General features: G+C 43.2%; 1 protein-coding gene across 1 annotated transcript in view; it reads right to left on the reverse strand.

Moving 5' to 3' along the window:
* Window positions 1-24,027, reverse strand: part of kcnq1.2 (potassium voltage-gated channel, KQT-like subfamily, member 1.2) — a 372,874-nt gene that overhangs the window by 324,205 nt on the left and 24,642 nt on the right. Inside the window, exons 8-9 of the mRNA XM_034175460.1 lie at window positions 22,722-22,859; window positions 10,288-10,441 (exon numbers count right to left, since the gene is read on the reverse strand). Coding sequence (XP_034031351.1) covers window positions 10,288-10,441; window positions 22,722-22,859 — 292 coding nt within the window. The remainder of the gene's footprint in view (window positions 1-10,287; window positions 10,442-22,721; window positions 22,860-24,027) is intronic.

Genomic DNA, 24,027 nt, shown 5'->3' on the forward strand with positions numbered 1-24,027 from the left:
ACCCCAGGCAAGCCCGCTGGTCATTGTTCTTCGGACGTTTTGACTTCCGGATCACCTATCGCCCCGGGACCAAGAACCAGAGATCAGATGCCTTATCCCGGGTACACGAAGACGAAGTCAAAACAGGGCTGTCGGATCCACCGGAGCCCATCATACCTGAGTCCACTATCGTGGCCACCCTCACCTGGGACGTGGAGAAGACCGTCCGGGAGGCCCTGGCACGGAGCCCGGACCCAGGAACCGGTCCGAAGAACCATTTGTACGTCCCACCAGAGGCCAGAGCTGCTGTCCTGGACTTCTGTCACGGTTCCAAGCTCTCCTGTCATCCAGGGGTGCGAAGGACCGTGGCAGTGGTCCGGCAGCGCTTCTGGTGGGCGTCTATGGAAGCCGATGTCCGGGAATATATCCAGGCCTGTACCACCTGTGCTAGGGGCAAGGCGGACCATACCAAGAGTCAAGGCCTTCTTCAACCGCTTCCGGTGCCTCGTCGCCCCTGGTCCCACATCGGCCTGGATTTTGTCACGGGCCTCCCGCCGTCCCAGGGCATGATGACCATCATCACGATAGTGGACCGATTCTCCAAGGCGGCCCACTTCGTGGCCCTCCTGAAGCTCCCAACGGCCCAGGAGACCGCAGACATCCTGGTCCACCACGTCGTCCGTCTGCATGGGATACCAACAGACATTGTCTCGGATCGTGGTCCCCAGTTCTCCTCTCAAGTCTGGAGGAGTTTCTGCAGAGAACTGGGGGCCACCGTGAGCCTATCGTCTGGGTATCACCCACAGACGAATGGACAGGCAGAGTGGGCTAACCAGGAACTGGAACAAGCCCTTTGTTTTGTAACATCCGCACACCCGACGGCCTGGGTTACCCATCTGGCCTGGATCGAGTACACGCATAACATCCAGGTGTCCTCTGCCACCGGGCTCTCCCTGTTTGAGGTGTGTCTGGGGTACCAGCCCCCATTGTTTCCCGTGGTGGAGGGAGAGGTCGGTGTGCCCTCGGTCCAGGCCCATCTGCGCAGATGCCGTCGGGTGTGGCGCGCTGCCCGTTCTGCCTTGCTGAAAGCCCGGACGAGGGCTAAGGCCCATGCAGACCGCCGGCGCTCCCCGGCCCCTGCATACCAGCCCGGGCAGGAGGTGTGGATTTCTACGAAGGACATCCCCCTCCAAGTGGACTCACCCAAACTACAGGACAGATACATCGGTCCATTCAAGATCCTCAAAGTCCTCAGTCCCAGCTTCACTGTGGGTCCACCCGGTTTTTCATGTTTCCAGGATCAAGCCACACCACACCTCACCCCACTGTGCTCCCGGACCGGCGCCGCCTCCTGCCCGGATCATCAACGGGGAGCCGGCTTGGATGGTCCGCCGGCTCCTGGACGTCCATCGGAAGGGCCGGTGGTTCCAGTATTTGGTGGACTGGGAGGGATATGGACCTGAGGAACGCTCCTGGGTGAAGAGGAGCTTCATCCTGGACCCGGCCCTTCCTTGCCGACTTCTACTCTCGACACCACGACAAGCCTGGTCGGGCGCCAGGAGGCGCCCGTTGAGGGTGGGGTCCTGTTGTGTGGGCCGCTGAAGAGGAGGTACTGCTGGCCTCCACCAGAGGGCACACTGCCTGAAGTGCGGGCTTCAGGCACGAGAGGGTGCTGCCGCCTCTTCAGGACAGCTGTCAATCATCATCTCCAACAGCTGTCATCTATCAACCACTCCATGGTCAGATGACACCTCCACCTCTCTGCCGAGATATCTTCAAGCGAAGAAGGTAATACCTCAGCCGTGATTCGTGCCGTGCGCACATTATTTTCTCTATTCTGTGATATTGTTTCAGGAGTCTGCTTACTGTTGTTGTTCTGTCGGAGTACGAAGTGGTGACGAAGTGAAGGGTGTTCACTTGTCACACCGCACTACAGAGAAAACCGGAGATGAACTGTCAATAAAGGTGGAGGTGTTCTTTCCCACTTTAAAAGGAGAAATCTAATGGATCTGAATGTGTTACTGGGTGTGCACACACCCACTCTTGATTGTTTCTGCTTCCTGCCAGCAGTACCAGATCCGACAGCCGGAGACGGTGACCACCTGGGAACTCTGGACTTGGCGGCTCCAGTATTCTCCTGGTTCGGTGGCAGTAGAAATCGTGTGGGTTCCGGCTCCTCTCTGGACGGACGTCTTCTATCCTCGAGCCTGCCCACACGTCACCTTTGTAGATTGACTACATACAAATTCTGTAATCGTCTGTATTTCGTTGTGCACATTCACAACAGTAAAGTGTTCTATTTTCGGGTCATTCATTGTCCATTCATTTACGCCCCCTGTTGTGGGTCCGTGTCACTACACTTTCACAACATAATGCCTGCAAAAAAGGTAAATTATTAAGAAATGCATAGTTAAATATGAATAAATATGTGATTAATTGTGTATTAAACTCAATAAACCAACAATTAAAGCCTTATGTGATATGATTAACACCTATTTAGTCTTACTAATGCATGTTATAAGGGCATTATTAACATTAACTATTGGTTATTACACGGACCTTAAGCTTTCAATGGTCAACTCAACTCTTTGGTAGATCATAGTGATATCTACTACATTCTATTGAAAAATGTGAGGATATTAAAAAGTTAATGCAGAGTTACAAAAAAAAGTTTTCAAAACCATGAATTCAATTGTAATAGGTAAAAGAAATAGTTGTTTCCATAATTCTTTAAGCGCATAGTTAGGACCCCTGATGCTGTCTTAATAAAAGTTGGTCATTAATTTGCACATCTCTTGTGAAGTCATTTTAAAGATCACCCTAGGATGAAGTTAACAGAGACACAGATTAACAGCTGTGGTGGTGTAGACAGTTGACATTGCAGATGTCGGTTTTACAGCTGGATCTAAAGCAGAGATCACACGGTCTCATGCTGGTTCAGTGTCATTAGTGACAACAAGCTGCAGACTTTGGCTATTTAAAAGGATTTATTACATCCAAAGATTATTCCATTCATTTTACACTGAACTTTATGCAAAACTTAAATAATCATACAAATAAGCAAACAAAGGAATTACAATATCCAGACACACACATATAGTACCTACTATATAAGATTGACTTATTTTTTCGCACATGCACCACAGACATTTGGACACATGTTCTCCTTAATTATCTGATGCACCCATTAAACACTAAAGCTTCCCCTCGTAAGTGGTTGCTCTTCTAGTGATGGTCTGCCTTAATGCCAAGTTTATGTCACTCCAGCTCCTTTTATGATTGTACACACTGACAGGAAAAACTCATAAAATGCATTTATTAACCTGGGGTCTGGGTCAGTTCTTTTTGCAGGGCTGGCTTTTAACACAGGAAGTTAAACCACTAACCACCGCAGTCAACCACGCACCGGCCTCTTTACAAAAAGCTGTTTCTGTTATTAGGCAAACACAGGAAACAGAAGAACCAGTACTGACATTATTATTTACTCCACACTGAACCATCTGAAGTCAACCACCATTTTGGCTCAATCTGATAAAGAGAAATATAATGCAATGCTAAAATACCCTCAGCCATATGAGCACACAAATAGGAAACAAAATGTGACCTTTTGACCTCTTAAAATAGGTCAAGGTTAGTCATCTTTGAACTTGTCCAAGGTCTGTGTCCCAAGAATGGTCCCTGTGAATTTGAAGACCCTGGTAATTATCAGACTGGAACTATGCTGACCACAGACAGACGGACAGACAGACGCAAAGTCTTAGCAATACCCGATGGCTATATTTTGGCCTCGGGTAAAAATGAATCATGACAGCAGAGGATAAAAAGATCCCATGGTCCTCTCTATGACATATGAAAACTTTTATCGACCTACCCTAGCCAAAGGAAAATGTCCGATTATGACATCTGATTTTTTTTTTTCCACACAACATAAATAGTTAACAAATCACCATCTTTTAATCAAATGGGACCTATAAGACACCAAATGAAAGCTGTCTTTATATAGAATAGACTATATCTACATCTGAATTATGTGCACAACTTTCTTGTCCAGATCAGAGGGCATACCTTCATGCTATCCCCCATGTCGAAGGCTGCAATGACATAGTCTTGCCCTACTTCATGTGTGGCCTCTTCTGCTACTCACAGGCATTCTTTGACAGTTTTGCATTCTGTGATAGGGTGGTTAATGACAGTGTAGTAATCCAATGTTGTATATGTCATATGTATATGTAATATGTCATAGTGAGGCCCAGTATTTTTACTGTTACCCATTATTTTTGTAATCTAGACATCCTAAGCTTTCTAATGATACCAGATTTATATAGTTGTGTGTGTGTGTGTGTGTGTGTGTGTGTTGGGGAGAAGTTCCACCTAAACCCAGAGTGAGCATCTGTGGTCAGTAAATAAGATAACTGAAGCAATAATGAACTTGAAACCATGACCTCCAATCACCATTTAACATACAATAGTTTCCATCGGGCCTACAATAAACATGGCAGCCATCTTGGCTCAAAGAATGAGAAGAGGCTCAATTTTACTATGTGAAAATAAGAAACCACTACATAACATCTTATTGCACCATATTCTCCTCTATTTACATTAAGTGAAAAACAAAAATAAAATATTCCGTAAGTGATCAATGCAGGGGGGAACAAGCAGCACTGTCCCCCCCTGCTGTCTTAATTTTATTGTACAGGTCGAAAGTTGCCAGCATGGGCCAAAACAGGAGCTTCACTGGTCCTCGTGTGTATGTATGAGCTGAATACATTGTAAATTTTATAGTACAGAAATTTTGTGGATTCACCGACTGTAGTAATCACAGGAAAAATCAAATTCAAATAACTGACTATTAAACAATAATGTGCAATAGTGGCCTTAGTAGCCACCAGGACCATATGATTAGTAATACGGCTCAAACTCGGTGACAAGCATTTGAATTAACACAGTCAGCTTTTGATGTGGTAGAGAACCATCTGGAGAAATTCAAACTAGTCTTGAATGCAGATAAATCCAAATTAATGTTTTTCTCTAAATCACCTTTTTCCTCGGAGAACATACCATTAATCAAAACTGCCCAAGGTAATGTTCTTGAGCTAGTCAGCAGCTACAAGCATTTGGGATTGACTATTGACAGGGAGCTCTCTTTTAAAGTTCATTTTAAACAGTATCACCAAACTAAGTGTGAAGGTAGACTTCCTTACAGAAACAAGTCATGTTTCTCCTTAACCCTATGGGGTCCGAGGGCATTTTTTTGGACAGTTCACTCGCCTGGCATAAATGTTTTATTATTGCTGTTAAAAGCTCACCCTGTATCCCACATTCAACTAGTATGTATATATATATATATATATATATATATATATATATATATATATATATATATATATATATATATATATATATATAGTTGTGTTTTATAAGTGAAATAAAGGTTTACAATCAGAAATAAGGAAGCAAAAAATAAAGCGGAAATAATTTCCACACACATTAATTCAAAACACAAAGCAAACTATAATAAACAACTATTTTAACACTTTATAAAGGTTGTTTTGGGTCTTGTTTTTAAAAAATGTACAAAAATAAAGGTTTTAAAATAAACACAAATGCACATTTTGAACAATATATACAAAATGGTCTATGCATTTTGTTTGTCTTTATGCCACATCTCAAAGCAATTTCTGTCTGCTATTACACAAAGGCACAAACCTTTTATTTACGTGGAGTTTGACTCTCTCTTGGAATATGTTCCTGCAGTGTAAACAGCCTCTCCTCAGACTCTGAGGCTCTCTTCACACCCCCCCACCCCCATTCAATTCATATGCGTAAACGGCACATTACGAGTGAGAGTGAGAGAGGTTTATTCAACAATTCCTGGCCAAGTAGTGAGTTATTTCTGCCAGTGACAATCTTTGGTGGACCACGTGAGGCTGTATGAGGCCTTCTTACGCTGATCACCTTCATTCATATGTGCAACGCTGAGCTTTTACACATGGAGCCAGCAGCCAGGGGGCTCTTCAAACAGCATTCACATGCCAGAGAGTAACACAATCCTTCTACAAACGCTCTTTGGGATACCATGTGAGACTGCTCTGCCCTACGATTGGATTTTGGAAAACCATGTAACGGTGAACCAATTCAGATTGGACACTCACATTGTGCATGTCATCACACAGCTTCTATGAGGAGTACAAAGATGGTGGAGGGCTGGCTCGAAAGTTTGTGGAGTTAACTTTTCAGCAAAAAAAAAAAAGTACGTTTCTATCTCATATCATTAAAAAGTTATTTATAATTTAGTAAAATTTGGTCTCAGCCATCGTATACAACGGCATCTGCCCAAAAGAGTTGAGTGCTCGGAAGATCCTGATAACTGCTGTCTTCCTGCCCTATTGGACTATGGTGATGTTATGTATAGATGTGCTTCGTCCAGTTGTTTACAATCCTTAACCCCACTGCATCATTGTGCCTTGAGACTCATCACTGGTTGTAGCTGCCTCACCACCACTGTGAGTTGTATGCTAAAGCGGGCATGCCCTCTTTGACTGTCAGGCCTTATACACATTGAATGATTCTGGTTTACAAAACTCTTATGGGTCTCATTCCAACCTATTTATCCAGTTTACTCCAGAGATCTGAAAGCTGTTATGCTTTGCGCTCGAATGACAGGTTATGTTTTTGTGTACTTCGTGTCCGCACTGAAGCGGGAAAGAATGTCTTCAGTTTTTCAGCAGCCTCTGATTGGAACGTTCTCCAGTCTGAACTGAAACTGCCCAGACTGACTTCCTTGAACACCTTCCTGTGTATTTTATTTATTCTCATATAAACAGTGAATCTACAGGCAACGGACAAGAGGACAGGCAAAAAGGAACTAATGAGCAACAGGTGTATCAAATCGGGAAAGCGGAAGAACACATACACATAAGAACTGAATGAACACAAAGGGACAGAAAACTAAAACCGTGATCAAGGGTAAATAAAGCATAACACAGATAACAAAATACAACAGAGGAAGTAACAAAACAAAAATACCAATCCAAGTGCGAGAATACAAAAACCAATGTGGAACTCAAAAGTGAATAGTGCACAGAGACAAACAAAGACTGACTTCCTTGAACATCTTCCGGTCTATTTTATGAGATCACAAATGGGATTCTAAAACTAAATCTGCCTGAAATATCACCAGTGTTCTCATGTTGATGTTAACCTGTCCATTATGACGGGTGCTGCTGCCTTTCTTGGCCAGGTCATCCTTGCAAAAGAGGTTTCAATCTAAAATAAAGGCTAAATAAAGGTTATTATTATTATTATAAATTGCACGCAAACAAAAGGCTTACTTTGCATATGCCTGATTTGAGAAGCCCACAGACATGGCCCTACCCATCTAAACAAACATATAGAAGAATATCCGCGAATTGTTATGTTGATACATGCAAACAAAGACCAAAACAGGAGGTTTTGTGGTCCCGCACCTGTATCTATAAGAATTCCAATATTTCAAAGCTAAATATGCAGTAGTTTTTACAGCATTCCTTATGAATGAACGAAATGAATGAACAATTGTGGACCACATCACTGAGTGACTTGTTGACTTGTCTTGTTGTCATCCTGTTAGGCCTACACTATTTCTGCTAATTGCAGGGAATAATTAATTTTGATGTTGCAAATACTTTGGCATGAGGTCAGACAAGATAAGACATTATGCCAAAAGCAACTTATTTAAAAAAAATATACACTGAACAAAATCCATTTTATTATACGAGGTCTGTTAGAAAAGTATCCGGCCTTTTTATTTTTTTCAAAAACTATATGGATTTGAATCACATGTGACTGCATCAGCCAAGCTTGAACCTTCGTGCGCATGCGTGAGTTTTTTCACGCCTGTCGGTTGCGTCATTCGCCTGTGAGCAGGCTTTGTGTGAGCAGTGGTCCACCCCTCTCGTCAGATTTTTATTGCGAATAAATGTCTGAACGATTTGGAGCTTTGCTGCATCAAATTTTTCCAGAAACTGTGAGAGACCTCCAGGTGGTAACCATTCGGAAAATTCAAATGGCTTTCAGGGACGATTTTATGGGGATTACACAGATTAAGGAGTGCTCCAGCCGGTTTAAAGACCGCCCACAGCTGCTGAGAGCGCGCCGCACTCCGAGCGCCGATCGACAGGCTCAAACCCCGCTGAAACAACCAGATCATTTCAAACATGAAGGCTTTGTTGTTCCGGGACGTCGTCTGACTTACACAAAAATGGCAGGAGACGTGGACATCAGTACTTTTTCGGCACATTCCACTGTTACAGGAGTTTTTTTCATGGAAAGAAAAGTGGACGGATGCGCCACGGAGCCGTTCATGGCGCGGCACAAAACCACCTCCGTGTTGGTCTCACAGGATGGCTTTGAGAGGGCTTTCAGACGGCTGTCGGTGGGTTTTCAGTCGTGTGACTAACCGAGAAATTGTGGATGAGCCTGGACATGCCAGAACATGTCCTGTGAGGCTTCATCACGCCGTTGCTTTGCGCCATGCGGCTCCGTCCCGACGCGCGGAATTCCTCCGCTCCTCTTTCCGTGACAAAAACTCCTGTAACAGTGGAATGTGCCGTTAATTTCCAAACTGGACGCTGTGTTTTATCCGGGACGTCCTCTGACTAGCACAGGAATTGCGGAAGACGTGGACATCAGCACGTTTTCGGCACACTGAGACAGACGTGCGGAGGAATTCCGAGCATCGCGGTGGAGCCGCATCTCGCAAAGCAACGCTGTGATGAAGCCTCACAGGACATGTTCTGGCATGTCCAGGCTCATCCCCAATTTCTCGGTTAGTCACACGACTGAAAACCCACCGACAGCCATCTGAAAGCCATCTCAAAGCCGTCCTGTAAGACCAACACGGAGGTGGTTTTGTGCCACGCCATGAGCGGCTCCGTGGTGCATCCGTCCGCTTTTCTTTCCATGAAAAAAACTCCTGTAACAGTGGAATGTGCTGAAAAAGTACTGATGTCCACGTCTCCAGCCATTTTTGTGAAAGTCAGACGACGTCCCAGATCAACAAAGCCTTCACGTTGGAAATTGTCTCAGCGGGGTTTGAGCCTGTTGATTGGCGCTCGGAGCGCGGAGCGCTCTCAGCAGCTGTGGACGGTCTTTAAACCGGCTGGAGCACTCCTTAATCTGTGTAATCCCCATAAAATCGTCCCTGAAAGCCATTTGAATTTTCCGAATGGTTACCACCTGGAGGTCTCTCACAGTTTCTGGAAAAAATTGATGCAACAAAGCTCCAAATCATTCAGACATTTATTTGCAATAAAAATCCGACGAGAGGGGTGGACCAGTGCTCACACAAAGCCTGCTCACAGGCAAACGACGCAACCGACAGGCGTGAAAAAACTCACGCATGCGCACGAAGGTTCAAGCTTGGCTGATGCAATCACACGTGATTCAAATCCATATGGTTTTTGAAAAAAATAAAAAGGTCGGATACTTTTCTAACAGACCTCTTATGTATATGTCGCAAAAGAATGAACAAACACTGATTTCACAAGATTTTTTTTTACTGAATAAATGTGAAACTGTTTCATTACCCATGAACTTATTAGTTTTCTGTGAATAAAAAAGAAATGTTAAAATGTAAATGTCAAAAATGCTGCATTTAACTTTGTTTTATTTCAGCCTGGCAGTAGTGCAACAACAGCTTTGCCAAACGGCAATAAAATCAACAGAAGAAAAAGAATCAGCTGTTTGAAACCCTCTCTGATGTGGGAATACAGCTTAGCAATATGAGAAATAAGTGGATTTCCAAACACCCTGAATGCAAAAATATGAAATTTTCACTGGATGTCCAAGACTTTATAGTAGCATGACATAAGACATTAACACTTTTTTTTTTCAAAATAAATTCAAAGAGGTTTCATGAACTGACTTCATCGAATGCCCTCCAGATGACTCAGGGTTCATGACCAGCTGGCCACAAAATAATAAAAACAATAATAAAACTTCAAAGATATTCTTCCATTTGAAACTGAAATTCAAAAACACCTTTAAATAATAGGACACTCTGAGGTGCCAAGCTGTGGATCAAAGTTACTGTGTCATAACAAGGCCCAAAATGAGGTCATGATGAAGTAGTCAGAAAGTAGGAGTCATTGGTTTAATATGTGATCTTGACTAGTTGACTCCTCTAGGACTAAGCTGTTTGCCACATGTGTAAGCTACAAAGCTGACGTGTTTTCCTTTCAAATCAATATTACATAGTAATATGAATAAGTAAGAAAGTCATATGATATTACACAGATACAAGTCATTGGCAAGTGATCTTTTTTTTACCTTCAACAGTTCCTCTTGGCTCATCAAGGAAAAAGGAAACGTCTTTTTTCTCTACAGACTCATCAATATGGTCATAGGTGATCTGGGGAATGGAGACCGCCCTTTCTGACCCATTACCTCGGGAGGACTTTAATCTCCGTTTGGTCCCTTTTTTCTGCACACACACACATGCACAAACAGGAAGAGATGCAATAACATATTTCATGAGGGGGAACACCATTGCAGGAGAAAAAAATGGTATATATTTTATACAAATAATGGATGGTAAGGAGTCCAACATAGAGAACTATTGGATGTCAAGTTATATTATATTATATTGGACTAATTATATATTAGTTATATAATAATATAATATATATAATATATAAAATAACGTCCAATTTTCTTCATCCAATATTTCTCTATGTTGGACGACTTGCCATCCATCAATTGTTATGTTCTCTACCCCCCTCCCAAATTAAGCAAACAACAAAGAGTCAAGTAAATTAGATCAATTTATTTTGTTGTGAACAGCATATGATTGATTCTGATGCGATGAATGCTTCTAAAACGTCAGTAGCGTGCTTGTCTACCTTCTTAGTGTTTTTGGCATCCTTGGAGATCAATATTTCCACCAGTTCCTCCTCTGTGAACTCAGCAAACCTCGCTGGCAGACAATTTTCTGCTGTTGTTGACATGTTTGTTGCCAATTTTTCAACCAGCGTCTGTCAGCTAGTTCCTGACCTTCGTATGTCGCGCTCTGATTGGCTAGCTGTTGGCAGTAAGCTCTAACGCTACTGGTCAGTGGGAACTGATCCAATATAACTTTTGGTCCTAGCCTTTTTGGATCCAACATAACTTTCTGATGCCAAGCATGCCAAAATACAGGTAAATGATGTAGAGAAAGGCTAATCTGTGATTGGCTGTTGCAATCTGAGTGGAGAACATATATATATATATATATATATATATATATATATATATATATATATATATATATATATATATATACCGAGGGCTGTCAATAAAGTATAGGTCCTTTTTATTTTTTTCAAAAACTATATGGATTTCATTCATATGTTTTTACGTCAGACATGCTTGAACCCTCGTGCGCATGCGTGAGTTTTTCCACGCCTGTCGGTGACGTCATCCGCCTGTGAGCACTCCTTGTGGGAGGAGTCGTCCAGCCCCTCGTCGGAATTCCTTTGTCTGAGAAGTTGCTGAGAGACTGGCGCTTTGTTTGATCAAAATTTTTTCTAAACCTGTGAGACACATCGAAGTGGACACGGTTCGAAAAATTAAGCTGGTTTTCAGTGAAAATTTTAACGGCTGATGAGAGATTTTGAGGTGATACTGTCGCTTGAAGGACTTCCCACGGTGCAAGACATCGCGCAGCGCTCTCTCTTTTTCATTAAAAAAAATCTCCTTTAACAGTGGAATATCCGGATAAAATGCTGAAACCGACTTCTTCTGAAACTTCTCTGTTCTCTCATGACGTCCTGGATCAACAGAGCCTGAAATGTGGAGGTTTTCAGCTTGAAACAGGCTGACGACGGCGCCTGGGACCGCTGCGCGACGTCTCGCAGGCAATAAAACAGGCAATAAAACAGATACTACAGAGTAAAAAGTAGAAGGAAATAATTTAATTTTATTTTTATTTACACACCAAATCACAACAAAGTTTCCTCAGGCGCAACGCATAAAAGGTCTAACCTTACCAACCCCTACAGCAAGCACACAGACAACAGTGGTAAGGAAAAACTCCCTCTGATGATTTAAGGAAGAAACCTCAAGCAGACCAGACTCAAAGGGGTGACCCTCTGCTGGGCCATGCTACTGAAAGACTGCAAATAAGTTATAGTTTGTCAGCATTAAGCAACAGGTAAAACAGAAGAAATATTAAGGTGAAACAAAGCTCATTTAGGAAACACCAGAGAAAAGAAATGTGTTTTTAAAGAGGCCTTAATAGTCTCTAGGGACAGGGATGATCTAATATTAAACGGGAGACTACCCCAGAGCTTGGGGGCAACCGCTGCTGAAAGGTACATCCAGGCTTTGGAGCAACACATGCTGCCATCCAACGTCTTTTTCAGGGACGTCCCTGCTTATTTCAGCAAGACAATGTCGCCCAAAATGTGTGGTGCATTATGAAGCTCAAAATACGACAACGGAGACCCTGGACTGTTGAACAACTGAAGTCGTACATCAAGCAAGAATGGGAAAGAATTCCACCTACAAAGTTTCAATAATTAGTGTCCTCAGTTCCCAAACGCTTATTGAGTGTTGTTAGAAGGAAAGGTGATGTAACACAGTGGTAAACATACCACTGTCCCAGCTTTTTTGAAACATGTTGCAGGCATCCATTTCAAAATGAGCAAATATTTGCACAAAAACAATAAAGTTTATCAGTTTGAACATTAAATATCTTGTCTATGTGGTGTATTCAATTGAATATAGGTTGAAAAGGATTTGCAAATCATTGTATTCTGTTTTATTTACATTTTACACAACGTCCCAACTTCATTGGAATTGGGGTTGTATGTCACCCTGTGATCCTCCCCTTTCTTAGCGTAGGCGTTCACCAGAGCCATTCCATCCTTTTTCCATCCTTATTTACATTTTACACAACATCCCAACTTCATTGGAATTGGAGTTGTCATAAAATTATATCTAATTCATAGTCATTACAATTATTACCATATATTTCAAATTTGATGTCTGTAAAGGTTAGATTGCCAATCCAAATTCCTTTAGAGACGATCCATTGCTGAAGGTCAAACCAAAAGCTTTGCACTGTTTCACACAAAAAGAAAAGATGGTCCAGCAGGTCTTCAGTTCCAGTCTCACAAAAGCCAAAGTTACCGACATCCATTTTGAATCTCTGTTTTAAAAACTCGTTAGTTGGATAAATCTTGTTAATAATTTTAAATTGGAGTTCTTTCGTCTTCGGTGAGACTGGAAATGTTAAATATTTAGATCCAATCTTTTTGATTTCCTCGTTTCCAAAATCTTTAAGAACATAATCTTTTTTGAGCGAATTAGTGAGACAATTATTAAGTAAGCTGCTTCTTATAAATTCGTTGTTACATTTGTAACCACAGAAATCAATACCATCAATGTAAAGTTGTCTTGAGGCAAGGGTGACTTTTGCATATATTATATCCTGAATAATCATAGTTAGAAGAGATATTGGAGCGCTTTGACAATCTGTTTATATTTGTTCTGTGTACAGGTCATTTTAAATTTATCACAGAATTCAGTATGATGTAAAATATTTCCATTATCATCCATAAAGTGAGCCAAAGCCCATACTCCTCTAGAGAACCATTCAGAGATAAAAAAAAAAAAAAGAGATTTTGTGTTAACCAATACATATCTATTGTTCCACACTTCTTGTATTGTGTGGTGTGAAGTTGTGTTTGAATACAAGTTTCCAATACAGAAGGACCTGTTGGTGAAAATCTGAAAGTTTCAGAGGGAGTTTTTTTGTTTTTAAGGTCAAAATCACATCTTAAGAGAAAATCCAGTCCAGCAGCTTTTTCAAAAAACAGATGGGGAATGTAAAACCATAAAGATTGTTGATTTTTTAAACGATATTTCAACCATTTAATTTTCACCATTCCGTTCATAAAATCAAAACATACAGCATTACCACCCCATTATCTTAAGATTTGATAAAATCCTGCTTTGCAGTATAATGACATTTGTTCCTCCAGATGAAATTCAAATTAAGACAGCTAAGAATTAAGATACATTTAATCATTTGGGGTGCTAAAGGAATAGAATACACCGGGTATATTAATCTAGATCAACTGTCCATTTTAGTTAACAATATTCTGCCAAACATTGAAAGATCCCTTTGTATCCACCTGTTCAAGAAAGATTTGTAATTGTCAACATTGTCTTTTATATTTAATTTTTCAGAGATCACTTCGTCTTTGTCACCACAATATCCAAATACTTGAACTCTTTATAATGTATCATGATTGCATGGACTGGTCCTTTAATGACAGTAATTCATATTTGTTTAAGTATAACACAATTGCATCTCTGTTTTAGCAGACTGACTTCCGTGTCAAAGAGGAGGGCTGTCAATCAAACCTCGCTCTTCAGAGATGATCAATCACAGCAGAGCCAGTGCCGTCCTGGTTCCCTCCCAATAGTACCAAAACCCTCAACCCATAGTGCCAGAAATTTCGAGCAAGAGAGTAAAAATCCACTGTGTGCGAGCAGAAATCAACTTTGAGAGGGCGGGGGCGTAGTGGTCGTCTCTCACAGCACCTTTTCCCTCGCTTGAGGAGCAGTTTCCTCTGAGTGCGTGCACAAACAGTGATAATTTGCGCACGCAATTAATATCTATGTGTGTGAAATGATATAATACGCCCTAACGCATTTTTTACGCGAGTGTGGTTTTGTCACCAATCTGATGCAATCCTGGAACCGTACTGTTGAGCTCTGTTACATCCAACATAGAGCGAAAGGACCACTGTCACACTCCATGGTGTAACGTCAGAGTGGGAGGTTGTATCAGTTCTCCGTGTCAATGAGTCCACTATTTTACATGTTTTGGAGTTGATTCAACAGTGCAGGCTGCCTGACTGACTGGCCGACTGACCATGTGCAGCCACACCTCAATGACACCAACGAATCCTCCTCATCCAGCACCTTTGATGTAATTTCCTGCTACTGTGACACACAGGATGTCACAACAGTCAAATCAGTCTACAGAAGGCTGATTTAGATGATTTGATTTGGCATTGTCATGATGCAATTGTGTAGACTCCCAGGTGTGTTCTTACAATGAAATGATGAATCACGACTTGCTGTGAAACTAGGTTGGAATGTTATATATGTGTGATGGAATGCACTCTTTCCCAATCACTCTTCTAGATATACAAGTCCATTGTATTCACAACTTCCACTGCATCCACTACACAGTGGAACTTCCCCCAGATTTGGGATGGCAACCAACCCACACAGACAACCAGTCCATCATCACCTGTTGAAAGTAACCATCTAGCTGCTGCAGTCAAGTGAAATGTAGGCATGTCCTAGTGGCCTTTCCCAGTTGCTGGGGTCCTCACTGCTGAGGCACCTACACCCTGGATTACACACAGTGAAACTTGTCACATGGTCAAAATGTCGTTGCTGTCATTCCCTCACAAGTCATATGCCTCATCTGAGTCAACCTATGTAATTGTTCGTTTGGCACAAAGTCATTCCAGCGGTACTCAAAGATCCTCTGAAGAGACCGAGCACATCCAGTTGTGGCATTGCGTCACTAGTTAGCCGATAATACAAGTTTAATTGTGCAAATCGACACTCAACATGCACTGCTGTATATTTTAAGAGATGTGTTTTTAAAAAAGCATTTTGGGAACAATGGGTCAAGCTCACTGCATACATTAAATTAAGACAGGTTACACCAAAAACCTACAAATACTACAGCACGTTGTTTTCTTTTAGGGAATATGTAAATCAGATTGTTCTCACACATCATAAAGACAAACGTCTGCACTCCACACTGGTGTATGAAGCCATATCTGAGTATCCTCGGCGGGGTGAGGTTATAACCATGACTGTGAGAGTCAGACGGTTTGAGGATTTAAATGGAAACGCCAGTCCAATATGTCAGCCAGCTGACCCGCAACTTTATAGGACTTTATAGGAACTCAATTATTTAGACTCAGTGGATCAGACTTTGGCACTGACAAGCGGCCAATGGTTCAGCCAAAAAACAAGGCCTGAAAGGCTCATTAGGGGAGAGGGACTGAAAGAGAGAGGGAGGTGGTGGGTGTTGTATGAGTAGTGAGAGAAGAAAGAAGGAAAATCCGAAAAGCTGAAACAAGTGTAACAAAAGTTGAAACATACAAGTATAAAGAAATTAAATAAGATGATTTGACAGAAGAGTGACAGAGTGAAACAAAGAAGAAACAGGGAAGGAATGGTGAAAAAGAGAGTGAGGATATTAAAAGGAGAAAGTCACACGATGAAACAGAAAAGAGCGGAAGCAGCCTTCATTCTCCCCAATACGCGTGGGCTCAATCCTACACAAAGATTTTTTTTTTTGTTGTAGTTCCGCTACACAAAGGTTTACTCCCATGAGAAAAGCTTTGGTGACATCATCTCAACTGACTGAGTCTTTGTCCAGTGGAGACAAAAGCCTCGAGTCATCCTGGTGGAGTCAGGCATCAAAAACGTGGGGGGGTGAGTATGTGTGGGTGTTGTGTGTCTTTCCACATGCATGTATATTTATGGGAACTTTCCCGTTTAATCCCTGTGGTTTTGATGCAGTAGAGCTGATGTTATGAGAGGTGACTCATGCAGCAGAACAACACAGTATATCACATGTGTACAAATCCACTCTGCAGTACCGCAATGTGATTAAATCCTCTTGCAATGACATTTTGTAGAAACTTCAGGGTTCATCTTTATAAACCAAAACACAGACACACCAAGGCATCTGTCTTACACCCAGAGCAAAGCTCCATAAAGAGCAGAGCAAATCAGCGCTGCACAAACTAGTGCACAGTGTGACATAAGCGTAAATGATCTCATTGATTTGGTCTAGTCCGTCTCAGCAAGTCAACCCTGTTGATGTGTCATTTTAGGCTCGATGTCAACTAGTCACTGATGACAATGAGAGCACTAATATCAGGGCGATTCAAACCTTAGGCTGTATTCCAGGGATTGTGGCGGGCAGAATGTTCAGAAATGTTTGCAAATAAAATGTTAAGGAAGTGAGGTGAAGGTGTTATATGTTGAAAATTGAATGTATCCATATGCTGTCTGGCTTGATTTACTATGTCCATTTAGGACAAAGTGGTTTTTTGTTTGTTTTTTACTGCCATATATATGTGAATAATTTTGATTTATTGATTTAGATCAAATTTAGATAGATTTTAGATCCAAACTAAAAAACACTTTTTAACTTATTTGGCTGGTTCTGTGACTTATATTTTAAAGCGACGCATTTCAAAAATATTTTGCATTACCACCTGCAACCACCTCTCTGGGAACCATCACCTTATCATGGTGGAGAGGTTTGTGTGCTGCCATGAACCTGAGAGCTGTGTTGTCTGGAGCCTTTGTGTTCCCGGTAGGGTCTCCCATGGCAAATTGGTCTCAGACGAGGGGCCAGACTAATGCCGCGTTCACACCGGGCAAGACCAGACACCACAAATTCGCTTCGGTCGCATGGCGACGGATGCACCACCATCGCCCGGTGTGTCGCTCTGCTTTTGCTGCGAAAATTCGCCCCAGTGAGTCATCAAATAGGAGGAGCTTCCATTCTGCTCGCCGGCTCCAGTTGTCAGTCAAGTTAACATGACGGACCTTGATCACACGGAGCGAGTTGTTGTGGAAAGCTCCCAATTTGGGGAGTATCATCATTTGCTGCGTCTGGATGACGGCCGCTTTCAGCGGTCCTTCCGCCTCTGCAGGACCCAGTTTGAGGACCTCCTGTCCCGTTCACACGCGCACATGTAAACAATAAAAAAAAAAAAAACAAAAACAAAAAAACTCCGCTGCTTGCTGTGGGGCTGCTCCTCGTGCTTCCCCAAAAAACTCTTGTCTTTTGAAACCAGTCACCATTTGTTTTATTATACATCTGTGTAGTTAATAAGTAAAGTAATCTTGACGGATGATTCGCTCGCGTGCGCACATGAGAAAAAAAACTCCGCTCCCCCTGCTGCGGGGCTGCTGCTCGCTCCAAAAACGCTCATAATTGTGAAATAAAGGACAAAAGGGATAGAAGTCCTGCTCACAGGCAGGCTACCAGAGACAGGACATGTTCACATCCTCAGTCAAACTCCAGACATCTCCACATCACTACATATTCAGTCCCTGATTGGTCATCGCTGCGCGACAAGACAAAAAAGTGCAGATTTTTCAACTTGGGGAGGAGGGCAATGCGACGTGATGCAATATCGCGCCACAAACGCGCCAATCGCTCAAAATCGCTTCACTAGCATCGCTTCATTCAGGTCCATCGCATCGCGTTGCGTGGCTTGGTGCCACAACGTGTCCTTCCATAGGGATTACATGGCAACCTGTCGCTGCTGTCGCTCGCGTCGTGCCCGGTGTGAACGCGGCATCACAATGGTTCACAAGACATCATGAGAGAATGAGGCAGAGTGAACATGACCCAGCCTGGAGGAAGCCCGGGGACCCCGCCTGGAGCCTGTCCTGGATGGAGGGACCGTCAGCGAGCACCTGTTGGCTGAGCTTGCCACCAAGCCTAGTCGGGCACAGCCTGAAAAAGCAATGTGGACCTTCCATCTCCATCCTGTGGGCTCACCACCCACAGGGGAACCGGTGGTGTCAGGTGCACTGTCCCATGGGTGGCAGTGAAAGTTGAGGGCCTCGGAGGACCAGATCCGGGTGGCAGGGGCTAGCTCCGAGGGTGTGGAATGTCACCTCACTGTGGGGGAAGGAGCCAGAGCTTGTGCAAGAGGTGGAGCGATACCAGTTAGATCTGGTGGGCCTCGCCTCCACGCACAGCCTCGGCTTCAGAACCACTCTCCTTGATAGGGGTTGGACCTTATTATTCTCTGGAGTTGCCCAGGGTGTGAGGCACCGGGCGAGTTTGGGGATACTCATGAGTCCCCGGCTGAGCACCGTTATATTGGAGTTTACCACAGTAGATGAGAGGGTCGCCTCCCTCCACCTTCGGGTGGTGGGAGGTGGAACTCTGATTGTTGTTTATGTGTATGCATCGAACAGCAGTTTGAAGTATTGGGCCTTCTTAGAGTCCCTGAATGGAGTCTTGTATGGGCCTCTGGTGGGGGACTCCATTTTTCTGCTGGGGGACTTCAATGGACACATAGGTAATGACAAACACACCTGGAGAGGCATCCCTGTCTAATCGTTTGTTGTCCATAAGGAACACCATGTTTGAACATAAGGATGCTCATAAGTGTACACGATACAAGAGCACCCTAGTTAGAACAAAGATTGATGATCAATTTTGTGATTATATCATCTGATCTGAGGCCGCATGTTCTGGACACTCGGGTGAAGAAAAGGGCAGAGCTGTCAACTGATCATCATCTGGTGGTGAGTTGGATCAGAGGGTAGGGGAGGATTTTGCATAGACTTGGTAAGCCCAAAAGGATAGTGCGGGTGATTGGAGGCGCCCAATGTCCGACAGATCTCCAACTCACACCTCTGATGGAGCTTTTCTAGCATCCCTGTGGAGGTTGGGGGCATTGAACCAGAATGAGTAATGTTCAAAGTTTCCATTGCTGAAGCTGCAGAGGGGAGCTGTGGCCTGAAGGTCTTAGATGCCTAAAGGGGTGGCAACCCTTGAACTCCGTGGTGGACACCGGTGGTCAGGGAAGCTGTCCGAATAGAGAAGGAGTCCTTCCGGGATATGTCATCTCCGAGGAGTCCGGAGGCATTTGCAAGGAACCTACAGGCCGGAAGGGTGGCAGCCTCTGTTGTGGGGGAGGCAAAGCAGCAGGTATGGGAGGAGTTTGGAGCAGCCACGGAGAAGGACTTTCGGTCGGCAGCAAGGTGCTTCTGACGGTCTGTGAGGCACCTCAGGAGGGGAAAATGGGGAATCATCCAAGCTGTCTACAGTAAGGATGGGGCTCTGTTGACCTCAACTGAGGATGTAATCCACTGCTAGAAGGAATACTTTGAGGAACTCCTGCATCACACCGGCATGCCGTCTATAGTAGAGGCACCAATTATCACCAATTTCCCTTGTGGAAGTCACTGAGGTAGTCAACCAACTCCGCAATGGCACGCCCCAGGGGTTGATGAGATCTGTCCAGAAATGCTGAAGGCCCTGAGTGTGGAGGGACTTTCTTGGATGAGACGTCTCTTCAACAATATGTTGAGGTCTGGGATAGTGCCAAAGGAGTGCCAAACTGGAGTGGTGGTCCCATATTTAAAAAAGGGGACCAGAGAGTGTGTGCCAACTACAGGGGCATCACACTACTCACAGTTTTCCAGAAACTGTGAGAGACAGCCAGGTGGAAACCATTCGGAAGATTCAGATGGCTTTCGGTGGCTTTTCCGTCGAATGAGTATCAGAGGAATTGTGTAAGAGTTGGACATGTCACAACATGTCCTGTGAGACTTCCAACTTCCGCATGTCTTTCATTACAAAATCTCCTGTAACAGTGGAATGTGCCAAAAAAGTGCTGATGTCCACCTCTTTTGCAATTTCTCTGGTAGTCAGACGACGTCCCGGATCAACACAGCGTTCACTTTGGAAATGATCTGGTCGTTTCAGCCTGTTGATGGCCGCTCGGAGCGCGGCACACCCTCCACCATTGTGCGCCGTCTTTAAACCGGTTGTAACACTCCTTAATCTGTGTGATGCCCATAGGATTGTCACCGAAAGCCGTCTGAATCTTCCTAATGGTTTCCACCTGGCTGTCTCTCACAGTTTCTGGAAAAATTTGATGCAGCAAAGCTCCAAATTGTTCAGACATTGTCCTCGCAATGAAAATCCAATGAGGGGGGTGGACCAGTGCTCACACAAAGCCTGCTCACAGGGGAATGATGCAACCGACGGGCGTGAAAAAAATCACGCATGCGCATGAAGGTTCAAGGTTGGCTCATGCAAGCACACATGATTCAAATCCATATGGTTTTTGAAAAAAATAAAAAGGTCTGATACCTTTTGGACAGACCTTGTATATATATATATATATATATATATATATATATATATATATATATATATATATATATATATATATATATATATATATATATATATATATATATACTTTCTGGGCCAGAAGGCATCCATTATCCTGGATGCCAACCGCCGTAAAGCAAGGAGCAGAAGATCAGAATGAGCAACATGTTCTGTGTCTCAGAGAATGAGTACATTTAATAAAGCCAACACTCTGAAATAAAAAGAAGAAATTTAACTTTCATACTTCTCAGCACAACAGTTTGGGCTGTGTAACATAACAAGAATAGTAATGGTAGGTCAACAAGCCAAATCTAGGCTAAGTGTTTGCATTATAAATAATTATAAAATAATTTGCTGGGTTGTCTGTCAGTCATTTTCTATACCTGTTTACTCCAATTAAGGGTCACAGGGGGCTGGGGCCAATCTCAGCAGTCATAGGGTGTGATGCAGGGTACAGCCTGGACAGCATATCAGTGTGTCATAGGGCCACATATAAAGAGAAAAACTCACACCTATGGTCAATTTAAAGCTTCCAGTTCACCTAACCTGTCATGGGCTGTGGGAAGAAGCCGGTGCATCCGCAGGGAACCCATGCAAACACCAGAACATGAAAACTCCACACAGAAAGGCTCCAGGTGGGAAGTGATCCCATGACCTCCTTGCTGTGAGGCAACAATGCTAACCACTAAGCCATCATGCCGTCCATGCTGAGTTGACAAACACTAAATCATATTGGACTTTTACCTCACCTATGGTTTGTTGTGGTCTGTCCACTGTTAGTCGTGTTGTTTTGCTGTTTTGCACGCTTTAGCCATTGTTGTGTTCCCCTTTAGTTTTCTTCCTTTCTTCCTTGGTGTTGTACTTAGTTACTTTGTGGTTCCCTTTTTAGTTTGATTATTAATTATGGTGTATTTTTAGGTTCTACTCACCTCCCCCGTGCTCTTTGTGTTTTTTTTTCCACTCTAAGTCAGTTCCCGTGTGTGTTTGCAGGTGTGTCTCTGTCACCGGTTCCTCCTCACAGCTGTTTCACATCCCCAATCACACCACCTGTTGCTCGTCTACTCGTCTGTCACTACTTAAGTTTGTCACTGTGGTGTCCTCAGTTGCTGAGTTTTTCTGGTTCATAGTGTTCCTGGCAGGTTGTTTTTCCTGTGTTGTTCATGTCTGCTTGCCCTGGTGTTGCTGCTGACTCTCATCCTGTGCTCCTGTCTGTCTGGACTGCTCATTAACTTTGGACTCATGAGCATATGGTAAATGAATCATTGACTTTTTGTCCCTACACCTGTCTGGTCTGTGTCAGCATTTTTGGGTTCAATCCTGCCCCACCATAACAAGATTGCCTGTTCAGTGATGGTAAGAAGCCCTTTACTTGCATTTTGTGTCTCCTACAATAGCATTAATTATCTCATGAGCTTCTGCTCACGAACATAGTGTTTGTAAATTCATTTTGCTTATCTTTGTATGAAGTAGTTGCACCATGTTTCAAAAATAAATGTGACGTATACATATTTTTTCCTCTTCATGATGCATTTTTGAACAGATGAGAGTAATACCGAGCTGTGATATATGATTCATCTGACAACCCCACTTATTCCCCAGTGCTGTTGATGCCACTGAGTTTGTGACCTGTTGTGGCTTTTGCTGATTTATGTTTTGTTAACTGTTAACAATCATTGTCAGCTATCATCACATACTAAACCCTCACAGGTCTTTGCCGGTGAGTCATTATCAATGGCTTTTTGATTTTTCTGCACCCCATAGTTATAACCTTCTGAAACAAAGATAAAAGGACAATCACCTGTAAATTCAGTTTCCTGGTGCTGGGGCTTGAGATGTCAGATTCTGCAGTGCTGACAGCCTCTGGAGTCCGGAAGTACATTTTCCATGTTGAAGCATTGCCATCTGATTTCTCTAGGGCATAGCACCTCCAGAGTGTCTGTGGAGGACAGACTACAATGATATACAAAATATTACAAAAAAATTCCATTGTGCAGATTGATATGAGAGCAGGTAGCTCTGTAGATAAAGAGCTGAACTACCAATATGTACACTTGATTCAATTCTGGCTTATACAACCCCAATTCCAATGAAGTTGGGACGTTGTGTAAAATGTAAATAAAAACAGAAAACAATGATTTGCAAATCCTCTTTGAACTATATTCAACTGAATACACCACAAAGACAAGATATTTAATGTTCAAACTGATAAACTTTGTTGCGCAAATATTTGCTCATTTTGAAATGGATGCCTGCAACACGTTTCAAAAAAGCTGGGACAGTGGTATGTTTACCACTGTGTTACATCACCTTTCCTTCTAAAAACACTCAATAAGCATTTGGGAACTGAGGACACTAATTGTTGAAGCTTTGCAGGTGGAATTCTTTCCCATTCTTGCTTGATGTACGACTTCAGTTGTTCAACAGTCCGGGATCTCCGTTGTCATATTTTGCGCTTCATAATGCGCCACACATTTTCAATGGGCAACAGATCTGGACTGCAGACAGGCCAGTCTAGTACCCGCACTGTTTTACTACAAAGCCATGCTGTTGTAACATGTGCAGAATGTGGCTTGGCATTGTCTTGCTGAAATAAGCAGGGACATCCCTGAAAAAGATGTTGCTTGGATGGCAGCATGTGTTGCTCCAAAACCTGGAGGTACCTTTCAGCATTGATGGTGTCATCGCACATGTGTAAGTTGTCCATGCCATGGACAATTTCACACCCCCATACCATCACAGATGCTGGCTTTTGAACTTTGCACTGGTAACAATCTGGATAGTCCTTTTCCTCTTTTGTCCGGAGGACACGACGTTCATGATTTCCAAAAACAATTTGAAATGTGGACTCATCAGACCACAGCACACTTTTCAACTTTGCGTCTGCCCATTTCAAATGAGCTCGGGCCCAGAGATGGTGGTGGCGTTTCTGGATGTTGTTGCAGTATGGCTTTTGCTTTGCATGGTAGAGTTTTAACTTGCACTTGTAGATGTAGCGACGAACTGTGTTAACTGACAATGGTTTTCTGAAGTGTTCCTGAGCCCACGCGGTAAGATCCTTTACACAATGATGTCGGTTTTTACTGCAGTGCCACCTGAGGGATCGA

Source organism: Thalassophryne amazonica, chromosome 8 (genome assembly GCF_902500255.1).
Source record: "Thalassophryne amazonica chromosome 8, fThaAma1.1, whole genome shotgun sequence".
NCBI lineage: Eukaryota > Metazoa > Chordata > Actinopteri > Batrachoidiformes > Batrachoididae > Thalassophryne > Thalassophryne amazonica.